The 13,725-nt window shown below is 41.6% G+C and overlaps 1 protein-coding gene across 1 annotated transcript; it reads right to left on the bottom strand.

Annotated features, from left to right (window-relative positions):
- Positions 1-3,652: 3,652 nt before the first annotated feature.
- LOC121377211 (galactoside 2-alpha-L-fucosyltransferase SEC1-like) lies at positions 3,653-10,418 on the bottom strand. The gene is made up of 2 exons (XM_041505119.1): positions 10,341-10,418; positions 3,653-6,201 (listed from the first exon to the last, which is right to left on the bottom strand). Exons 1-2 carry the CDS (start codon positions 10,393-10,395, stop codon positions 5,240-5,242), a joined length of 1,017 nt encoding a protein of 338 aa, XP_041361053.1. The 5' UTR covers positions 10,396-10,418; the 3' UTR covers positions 3,653-5,239.
- Between the last annotated feature and the right edge of the window lie 3,307 nt (positions 10,419-13,725).

Below are 13,725 nucleotides of genomic sequence, written 5' to 3'. Positions count from 1 at the left end.
ATAGCACAAACCATGGCCTTTGTTGAACCAGTTATGGATCACTGGTCAGAGCAAGTGGTTTACACCTACCCATTGAGCCTTGCGGAGCATTCACTCAGGGTTTGGAGTCGGCATCTGGATTAAAAATCCCATGCCTCCACTGGGATCTGAACCCAATACCTATCAGCCTGTAGACCGATGGCCTAACCCCGACGCCACCGAGGCCGGTGTGCAAGGAAGAGCACTCGCATTTATTTATGTTTAAACGTCATTTTGCTATAATATGCTTGCCGCCGGTTACATTATAGGGCCAATGGCGGATTGTGTGTGTGTGTGTGTGTGTGTGTGTGTGTGAGAGATTATCAATTTCCATACATTCGAAGTGTTTTTGATCATCCTGGTATTTTTAATATCACAAAATGCATTTCTCATATTTTTAAAAACACGTGCGTCTGAGAAGTAACTGTTATAGAGTTGAGTTTTAGTCTATTTTTAGAGGGTATTTCACCATTTCAAAGTCGCAGACTCACGTTTCACTCAATTGTAACTTTATCCAAATGTGTTACAGGTTTGTAGATTAGCTAAACTTAGTGTTAATTTTCACGGGTTGAAACTAGGGTCTGTCCCTTTAACTAAACTTAGTGTTAATTTTCACGGGTTGAAACTAGGGTCTGTCCGTTTAAAATGACAGACCCTAATTTCCAATTTTCTGTTTTATTGTTGTCTTGTTAGAGCAATTGGTAATTAAAATCATACTTTATTTAGATTTTATTGTTTAGATTATCCATTTCCTTACGTATGAAAGTGTTTGTGGTCATTCTGGTGTTTTGTTTAACGACACCACTAGATCACATTGATTAATTAATCATCGGCTATTGGATGTTAAACATTTGGTAATTCTGACAGTCGTAAGAGGAAACCCGCTACATTTTCTTAATGCAGCAAGGGATATTTTATATCCACTTTCCCACAGACAAGAAAACACATACCACGGCCTTTGACCAGTTGTGGTGCACTGATTTGGAACGAGAAAACCCCCACAATCAGTGGAATGGATCCACCGAGGTGGTTCGATCCTACGATTACAAGCACCTCGAGCAAGCACCCAACCGACTGAGCTAAATCCCGTCCCCTTTATTTAATGACGACTCGACACATTATAATTTACGATTATATATATATATTTTTTTTTTATTGCATCAAATAAATGGACCACATAACACAGATAATGAAAATAAGAACTAACTGCCGCATTGCCAGGGGCTACTCTTTTCGGTTAGCAGCAAGGAATCTTTTATATGCACCATTTCACAGACAGGACAGTACATACCTCGGCCTTCGTTACACTACTTTCAAAGCACTAGTTGGAACGAGAAATAGCCCCAAGTGTCCACAAATCCAGTGGTTATCGATCGCGCATCAGGTGTGCGCTTTAGGTTGTACTATAGCAAATAAAATCCCATAGGCGACCATGTTAACGTTTGTGTTTAAAAACACTATATATGCAATATATCACCCAAACTGTGACCCATAAATATTAGTACTAAAACCCGTACCTCAAAGTATCAACAGAAGAAAATGGTACCTTCCATGGTTCAGGACAGGATGTTTTAACAACACCCCAAGTTTCTCACAAAATTTGAGTACTTTTGTTTTTGCAGGTACTCAATACATGTTTCAAGCACAAGGCTACTTGACACAATGGTGCTAGATGGAATCAAATTGCATAAATATTTTTGCCCAGATGAAACTTTTTTTTTTTCACTTTTCTTTTTTACAACAAAGACAGTCACATTTATCACCAATGGCAGGACTTGTGGTATTAACTGCTCTATTAAAAGTTATGTGCACCTCCAACCTGGACCCAGCCGGATGCTATTTGGTTTAGTAAAACCTTTACCACTGGACTACGTCCCGCCCCCACAATAACTATATTCCTTCCCAGCAGAGAACGTCGGTTTCTGGCTATGATATGCACTGAAATTTATTTACCGGCCTCGGTGGCGTCGTGGCAGGCCATCGGTCTACAGGCTGGTAGGTAGTGGGTTCGGATCCCAGTCGAGGCATGGGATTTTTAATCCAGATACCGACTCCAAACCCTGAGAGTGCTCCGCAAGGCTCAATGGGTAGGTGTAAACCACTTACACCGACCAGTGATCCATAACTGGTTCAACAAAGGCCATGGTTTGTGCTATCCTGCCTGTGGGAAGCGCAAATAAAAGATCACTTGTTGCTAATCGGAAGAGTAGCCCATGTAGTGGCGACAGCGGGTTTCCTCTCAAAATCTGTGTGGTTCTTAACCATATGTCTGACGCCATATAACGTAAATAAAATGTGTTGAGTGCGTCGTTAAATAAAACATTTCTTTCTTTCTTTCTGAAAATCTATTTATTTCTGAAGAACCGATTTTAAACATTATTGCACATAAACAATGTTTATTGTTATTCCCAAAACATTCTACTTTTCTTTTTCCTTGAAATAAAATGAAATTATTTACAACAACAAAAAACAACAAGAAGAAGAATGTTCATAGATGCTGAGAAGAACCATTAAAAAGCACAGTTGTAAACCAGCAACCGGCATCGATTGTGTTGTAGTTAAACCATCGGTCTTAAGGACGGTAGGTACTGGGTTCGTATCCCCGTACCGGCTGTCATCCATAGTGAGTTTAACAACACAATGGGTAGGGGTAAGGCCACTACACCTACTTCTCTCTCACTAACCCTGGCAACAAATCAGTAACCCACTGTCCTGTTCAAACAACCCAGATAGTTGAGGCGTGTGCCTAGTACAGCGTGCTTGAATCCTAATTAGATAGAAGCACTAAACTGCGTATAAAAGTATACAATCCAATCTGGACTTTCATTTTGAATCTCGGTTTTGTTTCGGAAGTTTATCAATATTTTGGCTTTGATTTGGAAGAAACAAAAGTTTGTTTTGTTTAACGACACCACTTGAGCACATTGATTTATTAATCATCGGCTATTGGATGTCAACGTAAACCCGCAACCTTTTTTCCGTTAGTAGCAAAGAGTCAGGATAGCACATACCACGGCCGTTGATATACCAGTCGTGGTGCACCGGCTGGAATAAGAGATAACCAAATCGGCCCACTAACGGGGGGTTGACCTTAGGCCGACCGACCGCGCATCAGACGAGCGCTTTACCACTGGGCTACGTTCCGCCCCCTGGAACAAATGCATTGTCACATGCTCAAGTATGTGACTCTCTCTCAATGTGGGCGGGACGTAGCCCAGTGGTATAGCGCTCCCTCTATGCACGGTCGATGTGAGATCGATCCTCGTCGGTGGCCCCATTGCGCTATTTTTTGTTCTAGCCAGTGCACCACGACTGGTATATCAAAGGCCGTGGTATGTACTATCTTGTCTGTGGGATGGTGCATATAAAAGATCCCTTGCTGCTAATCGAAAAGAGTAGCCCATGAAGTGGCGACAGCGGGTTTTCTCCCTCGATATCTGTGTGGTCCATAACCATATGTTCGACGCCATATAATCAGAAAATCCATCGGGGGGGGGGGGGGGGGGGGGTGGAGGGGGGTGGGGGGGGGGGGGGGGGGGGGGGGGGCAGTGACATGAGGTGGAATACCAAGGTAACTTTGAAGGTTTGGATGGGGATTGTAAAACAATTTAGGGCCCCCCAACCCCCCCCCCCCCCCCCCCCCCCCCCCCCAATGATCCGCCTCTGCTCACACACTTATTCGTCATCCTCATTCAATTAGAACACGCAAACAGTTGCCAAATACCGGAAATATAACAATCGAGCTATCACGAGTTCACAGTCTATAATACATCCTCACATTTAAATGAGGCAGGGCTTGTTGAACACTCGATCTACAAAATACTCTCCCTTCTGTAAACAGGGCACGACTAGAAGACACTCGATCTACCAAATAATGTGTCCAACACTATCACATATAAATACAGTTGAATCTCATTGGCTCGAACCCTGTCGGTGCTCGAAAAAGTGTTCGACTCATTGGGTAGTTCGATCTAACCATTTGGTCAACAACATGTAAGTGTAACTCGGGATTTCGTTTCTGTTCTAGCGTTGCAGTGTATTCGACCCTTCGAGTTCGATCCAACGCGATTCTACTGTATAAGGCTTGTGAACTCTTTGCGCTATCAAGTACTGTGTTTAAAATACTCTCTCTCTCTCGAGTTTTACGAAGCGATCGTAGCACTAAGATCATCTTAAGTGCACAGCTACTTTGTGCACTTAATGCGATCTTAACACTAAGATTATTTCGACAAAGGGGGTCCAGGTACGGATGGAAGTGACTAGGGCTACCAAAAACACCCTCATATTTAAACAGAGTAGAGCTAAAGAACATTCGGAGCTACCAAATACTGACTAAAATACATCTTCACATTTTAACACATTAAAGCTAAAAGGCACTAGCGCTACCAAGTTCTGTCTAAAATACATCCTCACACTTTAACAGATTTGACCGAAGAACATCCCAGATACTAAATATGCTGTCTAAATTGCACCCTCACATTTTAATAGACTGGGCTAGAGGGCACTCGAGCTATCAAGTTCTGTTTAAATTACACCCTCACATTTTAATAGACTGTGCTAGAGGGAACACGAGCACCCGAGTTCTGTTTAAATTACACCCTCACATTTTAATAGACTGGGCTAGAGGGAACACGAGCACCCAAGTTCTGTTTAAATTACACCCTCACATTGTAATAGACTGGGCTAGAGGGCACTCGAGCTATCAAGTTCTGTTTAAATTACACCCTCACATTTTAATAGACTGGGCTAGAGGGCACTTGAGCTATCAAGTTCTGTATTATAAAATACACACTAACATTTAAAACAAGGTAGGGCCAGAGAGGGGCCACCACAAAAATACAGCCACACAATTTAACAGACTGGGCTAGATGACACTCGAGCTACCAAGTTCTGTATTATAAAATACACCCTCACATTTAAAACAAGGTAGGGCTAGAAGGGCCACCAAAAAAATAGTCTAACATACAGCCACACAATTTAACAGACTGGGCTAGATGACACTCGAGCTACCAAGTTCTATATTATAAAACATACCCTCGTGATAGGGCTAGAAGGGCCACAGAATAATACTGTCTAAAATACAGCCATCTATTTAAAATTAGCTCCACTGGTTAATTACTATTAGCTCTACTGGTAGACCAGTAGAGCTAATTTTAATCAGATTGAAAATACAGCCACACAATTTAACAGATTAGGCCAGATGTTACTCCAGAAATTACTGCTAGCTAAACCCGACCCAGTGTGGATAGTATAAAGTCGTCCTGTAATCTTTGGTAAACCTCTTCTCCAGCTGCGTGCCATTCTTAAAGGGTTTGTCGTAGTAGACGACGATCCCCTTTACCATCCACCCCACCCACCAGCCGAACGTCCCCACCGTCATGATGAGGTGGTCGCACGACGCCAACAGCGCGAAGTCGATCTCCCGCGAACCACCTTCCATGAAGGCCACGTTTGGGTCCTGAATAACCCGCCGCGTCCACGTCATATCGTTGGAGCAGACGACATAAACTATGTCTCCTTTGACCTTCGACCTGATGTATTCCATCGCCCTTTTCAGGTAGTCCTGGCCAGGTGCGTCGTAGCCGTATTTGATCAAGTAGTCCTTTGTGATGATGTCGCCCCTGCGGATGTGGATTCCGACGAGGGTGGCGTTAGATCTGGAGTATCCGAGATTGTTCAGAGCGCTCGCCATCAGCGTTTCGGACGCGTTCAGAACGTGTTGTTTGATCTTGAAATACTCACGAAGAACGAACTCTTCGTTCTTCCAGTACACCCAGGACTGGAAATAGCCGTCCATCTTCAGATCCGTTTTGTTCAGTGTCACGATACTTTCGTCAAAACCGCAGTCGTAGCGACTGTTTCTGGACGGGGCCTTCTTGCACACCTTCTCCGCGTTGTAGTATCGAGTGCAGTCCGGAACGTAGAATATTTCCTGCAGCTGCTTTACGTCATTGCGCGTGCAGAACATGGTCATGTTATTCGACTTGGAAGTGGCGTAGGCGAAAGCGTACTGGAACAACAGGTTGCCCAGGCCTCCCTGGAATGTTACACACAGGAAGCGTTGGCGGGTTCCGTACATGGGCAAGATGGCGGCTAGGTTGTCATGAAGAAACGTAATGGTCACGGTTATCAGACCACAGTCGTAAACGATAAGGAATATCACAGTCAGGAGGAAAACACGAACTGAAACGACACAAAAAAAAACCCAGATAAAAGAGAGCAAATTTAACTACATTACTATAACACATTGGTTAATTAATTATTGGATTAATTATCTTCTGTTGCACGTCAAAATTGGGTCTTCAGGGCCGTAGCTAGGATTTTTTGTTTGGGGGGGGGGGGGGGGGGGGCAACTGAGTAGTTAATAGTCTAAAACTCCTTAAACGGTTAAGAAGATAATTTTCTATATTTGTTTTCCGATTTTTTACTAGTACCCCCCCCCCCCCCCTCCCCCAAGCTACGGCCCTGGGCCCCGTTCCACAAAGCGATCTTAGCCCTAAGATCACCTTAATTGCATAGCTACCTTATGTACTAAGGTGATCTTAGTGCTAAGATCGCCTCGTGGAACGGGGCCCTGGTCTTTAGTTATGTGTTTAACAACGCCACTGGAGCACATCGATTCATTAATTATCGCAGGTCTCACCCTGTCTACTGCCAAATAGCCGACTGCTAAGTTTTATACACAATGGCTACAACATTTAGTCTTTGGCTAATAAAATATTCCTTAAATGAACCTTAAATTTTAATAATTTTCAACAAAATACTCTCCATATCTGAAAACTGACTAAACCAAAAAAAAATTCCGTGTGAAGCTGAGATTCCTTTTATCCGGTTGCTTTTGCGGCTCCGTTTACGACTCCGTTTGCGGTTGCGTTTACAATACGTTTTGAGTGAATCCATTTGACGGTAAAGTATGCGTTTATACAGCCTTTTGGCAGAAAGTCATCATGGCGTCAACAATTACCGCACGGCGAAACGGATGAATCGCCCCACGGAGCAATTGAAATAAGCGCATGCCGGTTTCGGATAACTAAACGCAAACGGACCGCACTAATGGAATCACTCTCACCTGGAACAAGCTGGCTTGATTAAACCGCACCGCACCGCAAACGGAGCCGCAAACGCAACCGGACAAAAAGGAATCTCAGCTTGAGACCTATTATCGGCTATGAGGGCGTGACGTAGCCCAGTGGTAAAGCGCTCGCTCGATGCGCGGTCGGTCTAGGATCGATCCCCGTCGCTGGGCCCTTTAGGCTATTTCTCGTTCCAGCCAGTGCACCACTACTGGTATATCAAAGGTCGTTGTATGTACTACCCTGTCTGTGGGATGGTGCATGTAAAAGAACCCTTGCTGCTAATCGAAAAGAGTAGCCCATGAAGTGGCGACAGCGGGTTTCCTCTCTCAATATCTGTGTGGTCCTTAACCATATGTCTGACGCCATATAACCGTAAATAAAATGTGTTGAGTGCGTCGTTAAATAAAACATTTCTTTCTTTCTTTCTTTAACCATATGTCTGACGCCATATAACCGTAAATAAAATGTGTTGAGTGCGTCGTTAAATAAAACATTTCTTTCTTTCTTTGTTTTCGGCTGTTGTATGCCAAACATTTGGTAAACAGTCCTCAGTTAACGTTTGTTTTGTTTAACGATGCTACTAGAGTACAATGATCCATTAAATATTGCCTCTTGTAAAAGAAACCGGCCTCAGTGGCGTCGTGGTTAAGAAAGAAAGAAAGAAAGAAATGTTTTATTTAACGACGCACTCAACACATTTTATTTACGGTTATATGGCGTCAGACATATGGTTAAGGACCACACAGATTTTGAGAGGAAACCCACTGTCGCCACTACATGGGCTACTCTTTCCGATTAGCAGCAAGGGATCTTTTATTTGCGCTTCCCACAGGCAGAATAGCACAAACCATGTTTTTATGCACGTTTCTATAGACAGGACAGCGGATACCAAGACATTTGATATGCCAGCCGTAGGGCACTTGTTTGGACGGCAGAAGTCCAATGGGTTAACGGCCTTAAGTGTAGCGGTTGTGACGACAAACAAAACCAGAAAAACGAAGAACATTCCCTACTCAACCTCCATCTCCCCAAAAGGAAGGAAATGTTTTAATTAACGACGCACTCAACACATTTTATTTACGGTTATATGGCGTCGGACATATGGTTAAGGACCACACAGTTATTGAGGGAGGAAACCCACTGTCGCCACTTCATGGGCTACTCTTTTTGATTAGCAGCAAGGGACCTTTTATATGCACCATCCCACAGACAGAATAGCACATACCACGGCCTTTGATATACCAATCGTGGTGCACTGGCTGGAACGAGAAATAACCCAATGGGCCCACCGACGGGGATCTATCCTAGACCGATCGCGCATCAAGCGAACACCTTACCATTGGGTCTACGTCTCCCTCACCAACCCCTCCCAAAAGACCAAATTTTACAGACAAAGTAGGATGGACATGTCATCCTGGGAATAGGCATTATTTCATTTATTTTAACTTATTTTCGTGCTTATATCCAATTAAGGTTAAAGCACGCTGTCCTGGACACACACATCAGCTGTCTGGGCTGCCTTCCCAATACAGTGGGTTAGTTGTTAGTGTTTAATGGTTAGTGAGAGAGAAAAGGGTGTAGTGGTCTTACACCTACCCATTGAGTCGTTAAAACTCGCCCTGGGTGGGAGCCGGTACCGGACTGCGAACCAGCGACGCTAAGCACCTCAGGCGGGCACTCAACCGACTGAGTTAAATCCCACACACCATATCAGCAAAGTAGTTGCCTTGCACAAGTTTTCACACGCACTCTGACGATAAAAATTAATGTGTCTGTGCGAGTTTGGTGCAAACTGCAACCGGCCTCGGTGGCGCAGCGGTTAAAGTTACAGTCTTTGGTTATCATATTATAACATCATGTACAAATATGAAATACAAGCTCAAATGTACTTTTAAAAAACTCGTGTGTGTTCGCTATGAACGGATATCGTCAAAAGTATACGCTCGATTCGTCGCCTGTGCCACCAGTGCTCCGCAAAGCACAAACGAAAGCCTGTTGTCAGTTTCAGTTAACACGTGCGTTTGCCGATTTCAAATTGTAGGGTTCGTCTCAAAAAATGAAATGAGAAATCTTGCACTGTACGAAGAACGTTCGGTTGAGGATACGGTACTAGAGTCTTTAGTTAAAACCGGTTTGATCTTGACAATGTATAATCGACAATCGTACCTTCCTATTTCAGAATTAATATTTTATAAAGTGTTAGTAGAACTTTTAAAGTTTAGTTTGTATACTAGTAACACATTGATCATGTAGGCCTATATATTTTTTAAATAAAATATACTAAAGTAGACCATGAACGTTTTCACTTCTTAATTTTACGTGTTAAAATCGACAAATTCAAATAAATATTCTTTCGTTTGGAAAGGGTAAAGTTAGGGTTGGGGGAGCATGATCACATATAAACTTCGCTCAACACAGTCTATAACCCCAACCCCGCTGAAATCCCTGCACGCGCGCCTTGGAAACCAGGTACATTTATTTATTTTTTTAGCAAGGGATCGTTTATATGTACCATAGCAGAGACAGGATATTACATACCATGGCCTTTTATATACCCGCAGATGGGGATCGATACTAGACTGACCGCGCATTTCCAAAAAACACCTTTTTAAGTCGAAGTAATGAATAAAATTTAACACAACACCCTCTTCCTCTACCCATAGAGCGTTACGTAATTATTAACACCCCCTTACATGTAACACCAGACAGCTGAGGCGTTTGCCCGGGACAGCGTGATTGAACCTTAATTGGATATAAGCACGAAAATAAGTTGAAATGAAATAAAGGAAACCAAGCCTTAGAAGTGAACATTTACCACGTGACTGATTGGCATTCCGCATGAATTTAAAGTTGCAGAACCGACAGGCGATCAGAACGATGGTTCGCGTGAAATATTTTGTTTTTGTTTAACGACACAACTAGAGCACATTGATTTTATTAATCATCTGCTATTGGATGTCAAACATTTGGTCATTTTGACATATAGTCTTAGAAATGAAATCCGCTACATTTCCCCATTAGTAGGAAGGGATCTGTTATGTGCACCATCCCACAGACAGGATAGCATATGCCACGGCCTTTGATATACCAGTTGTTAGTGCACTGGCTGGGACGAGAAATAGACTAATGGGCCCACCGACGGGGATCGATCCCAGATTGACCGCACATAAAGCGAGAGCTATACCACTAGGCTACGTCCCGCTCCTGAAATAAACTGTGTCCTGTTTAAAACTAGATTGTTCTTACCTATAACACATCGCAAAGAACGTCTTTTTCGTTCTTTGGGATGAATACCGGTCATTTTTCTACCCAGTTCTATCAAATTCTGAAAAAAAAGAACAGAAAGATAAGTTGCTGTTTACTTAATGCCCTCCCTCTCCCTCCCCCCTCTCCTCCCCCCTCTCTCTGTCGCTCTCTCTCTCTCTCTCTCTCTCTCTCTCTCTCTCTCTCTCTCTCTCTCTCTCTCTCTCTCTCTCTCTCTCTGTCTGTCTCTCTTTGTCTCTGTCTGTCTCTCTTTGTCTCTGTCTGTCCCTCTATGTCTCTCTCTCTCTCTCTCTCTCTCTCTCTCTCTCTCTCTCTCTCTCTCTCTCTCTCTCTCTCTCTCTCTCTCTCTCTCTCTCTCTCTCTCTCTCTCTCTCTCTCTCTCTCTCTCTCTCCATGTGTTGAAATAGCTATATGTTCCACACCAAATACCGCTGTACTTTTAAAGTAACTTAATAAAAAGTAAGATGCAAACATGTACGGTTTCGAAATGTTCTCCAACATATGTAACCAATTTGTCAGTTGACCGTGACCTTATTCTGAGACATGGGGCCACATTAAGGCGTTAAAAACCTAGTCCCATGAAAGTATTCCAGTGGAAAACGGTTCTACGCCAGTGGAGTAGACTTGTGAATATGGATATTAATAGACTTAATAAACGTATTTTCATATGAAAAGTGTAAACATTTGAATTTTAATGCACACCAATTCTGTTTACAGCAACATATTGGACAGTTTTGTGACATTGATATTCCGCTACCTCAATTTATAATTAATGATGCCGCAAAACAACTGTGCGAAACACATATGGGTTCGTGGAGGGAATTTATATATCACAATATTGGAAAACTGAGGGCTTATCGCGTATAAATTTAAGAACTGGTTTGGCGTTGAAAGATACGTTTTGAAATGTTAATGCCCGGCCACTACAGAAGCGCTCTAGCCAAGTTTCTGTGTGGTGTAGCACCAATACGACTAGAGACGGGCCGATATGAAAATTTACCTGCTCTCGAAAGTCTATGTCCTGTTTGTCCTAACCAATGTGTGGAGGATGAATTGCATGTTTTTACATACTGCCCCCTTTACGAAGACCTCCATTTTATTCTGTATCAACACGCACAAGTTGCCATTAAAGATTTTATGTCTTTATCTGATTTTAATAAGATATGTTTTTTACTGTCTGAACCAAAACTTGCTTTTATAACAGCCAAAACATGCTTTTTAACTCTACAGAGACGTAGAGACTTTTTATATTTTAGATTAATTTGTATATTTTGTTTATTGTCAAAAGCTTGTTTTAATATTACGATGACGTACCCATATGTACATATATTAGTATTAATATCTTTGGTTTTTAAATTTAGTATAAATGTGAATATTTGTTTATTGTATATATCGTCTCTCATAATTCCCTATGGAATGGCTTATGTACTTTTGTATGTTTATTTTAAATGTAATTATGTTGTACATGAGGTGCAACGTAAATAAAGATATCTGTCTCTCTGTCTGTCTGTCTGTGATTGACCAGTTGTGATGCACTGGTTGGAACGAGTGATGAAAAACCACCGCAATTATTGAGATATATGAATCCAAGAAATACCACAAGGATTTAATATTGAATTAATTCCAAAATGTTGATATTTCATTTTTACAAAAAAAAAGGTCCTAGTTGTTTCAAAACAAAAGCTATGTCACGCCACTGTCGTTCTGCTAGTTAATGAGTCTACCGCTGACATTCAGCCCACATTACTGACATTGTTTACAACTGTCGCAAATGAAAAGAATGATAATGGATGATAAAAAGAATACCCCTCTCGTGTCTTGTGACATCATAATTTATCAGCACTCGTTGATAAAAGTATAAAATCCTCGGAAAGCCTCGGACTTCATAAATTATGATATCACATGACACTCGGGGAGTTTCCGTTGTAATACAGATCATTGTGAACAAATGACAAACATTTTGGCTCGATTTTCCACAAACAGCACAGCAATTAGGAAGGACAGTTTTTTTATTTAACGACGCACTCAACACATTTTATTTACGGTTATAATATGGCGTCAGACATATGGTTAAGAACCACACAGATATTGAGAGAGGAAACCCGCTGTCGCCACTTCATGGGCTACTCTTTTTGATTAGCAGCAAGGGATCTTTTATATGCACCATCCCACAGACAGGATAGTACATACCACGGCCTTTATTACACCAGATGTGGAGCACTGGCTGGAACGAGGCACCGCAAAAAAAGTCACTGAAGATGTTAAACACTGGTATATTGTTACACTCGCGAGTTTTAACGACCCAATGGGTAGGTGTAAGACCACTACACCCTCCTCTCTCTCTCACTAACCACTAACAACTAACCCACTGTCCTGGACAGACTGCCCAGATAGCTGACGTGTATGCCCAGGACAGCGTGCTTGAACCTTAATTGGATATAAGCACGAAAATAACTTGAAATGAAATATTACATTCATCTACTAAGCAAACAATATGTTGAAGCCACCATAAACTTTATGTGCTCGTATTTGAATCACTATCTATGTACTCATTGTTCGATGCATGCTCTACTTACCCACCTTTATTATAGTTTTATTTATTAATTTATTGTATGTTTGTATGTTTGTTTGTTTGTTTGTATGTATGTATACAACGAAATGTATTTATATGTTACAACTATCTGTTGAGAGGAATAATATATATATATATATATATATATATATATATATATAGCGAGAGAGAGAGAGAGAGAGAGAGAGAGAGAGAGAGAGAGAGAGAGAGAGAGAGAGAGAGAGAGATGTATATGTATATGTATATCTATATATTTCTCCCATCCCTAGCCATGCATATTCCATGACGTCAGCCCATGCGGAATAAATCGGTCTTGCATGACCACGTGACTTCTATAGTTTGAGCTGATATTAACATTGGGTGACGTTACATAAAGGGCAAAATAACGCAAGAAATGCTTTTTATATATTCATAAAAACAAGGAAACCTGCGGTCATAATTGAAATTAACTATCATTTTCGGTTTTATACTTTTAGTATAACCATTTTGGTACGATCTTTTCAATGGTTTGATTATTTTTTGTAAGATAAAAAAAAAAAATGTAGTTTTTCACGTTTCCCCAAAAGCTGTTTTCATCACTGGATGGGAGAAAAAAAAATCCTCCATTATTATCAGTGGGCCTGGGCTATTCACCCGAGGGTACATAAAGATAAAAATACTAATACAAAACAAATTTCCCTCGGTGGAATGTCCGCCCCATGGACACATTGAAGGATTTTCTTTTAATTGGAATACCATTCTGGGTTAGTACATTTATTATGGAAACCTTAAATTAAATTTTTAAATTTTAAAAAG

This window comes from Gigantopelta aegis, chromosome 7 (genome assembly GCF_016097555.1).
Source record: "Gigantopelta aegis isolate Gae_Host chromosome 7, Gae_host_genome, whole genome shotgun sequence".
Classification (NCBI taxonomy): domain Eukaryota; kingdom Metazoa; phylum Mollusca; class Gastropoda; order Neomphalida; family Peltospiridae; genus Gigantopelta; species Gigantopelta aegis.
The sequence above is the reverse complement of the archived record's forward strand: the minus strand, read 5'-3'. Positions and strand labels throughout refer to the sequence as shown.

Excerpts from the sequence above, each read along its gene's own strand:
- LOC121377211 (XM_041505119.1), bottom strand. The coding sequence starts at position 10,395 with ATGACCGGTATTCATCCCAAAGAACGAAAAAGACGTTCTTTGCGATGT. Across the intron at positions 6,202-10,340 it reads TTCTTTGCGATGTGTTATAG|TTCGTGTTTTCCTCCTGACT; the intron begins GTAAGAACAATC and ends GTGTCGTTTCAG.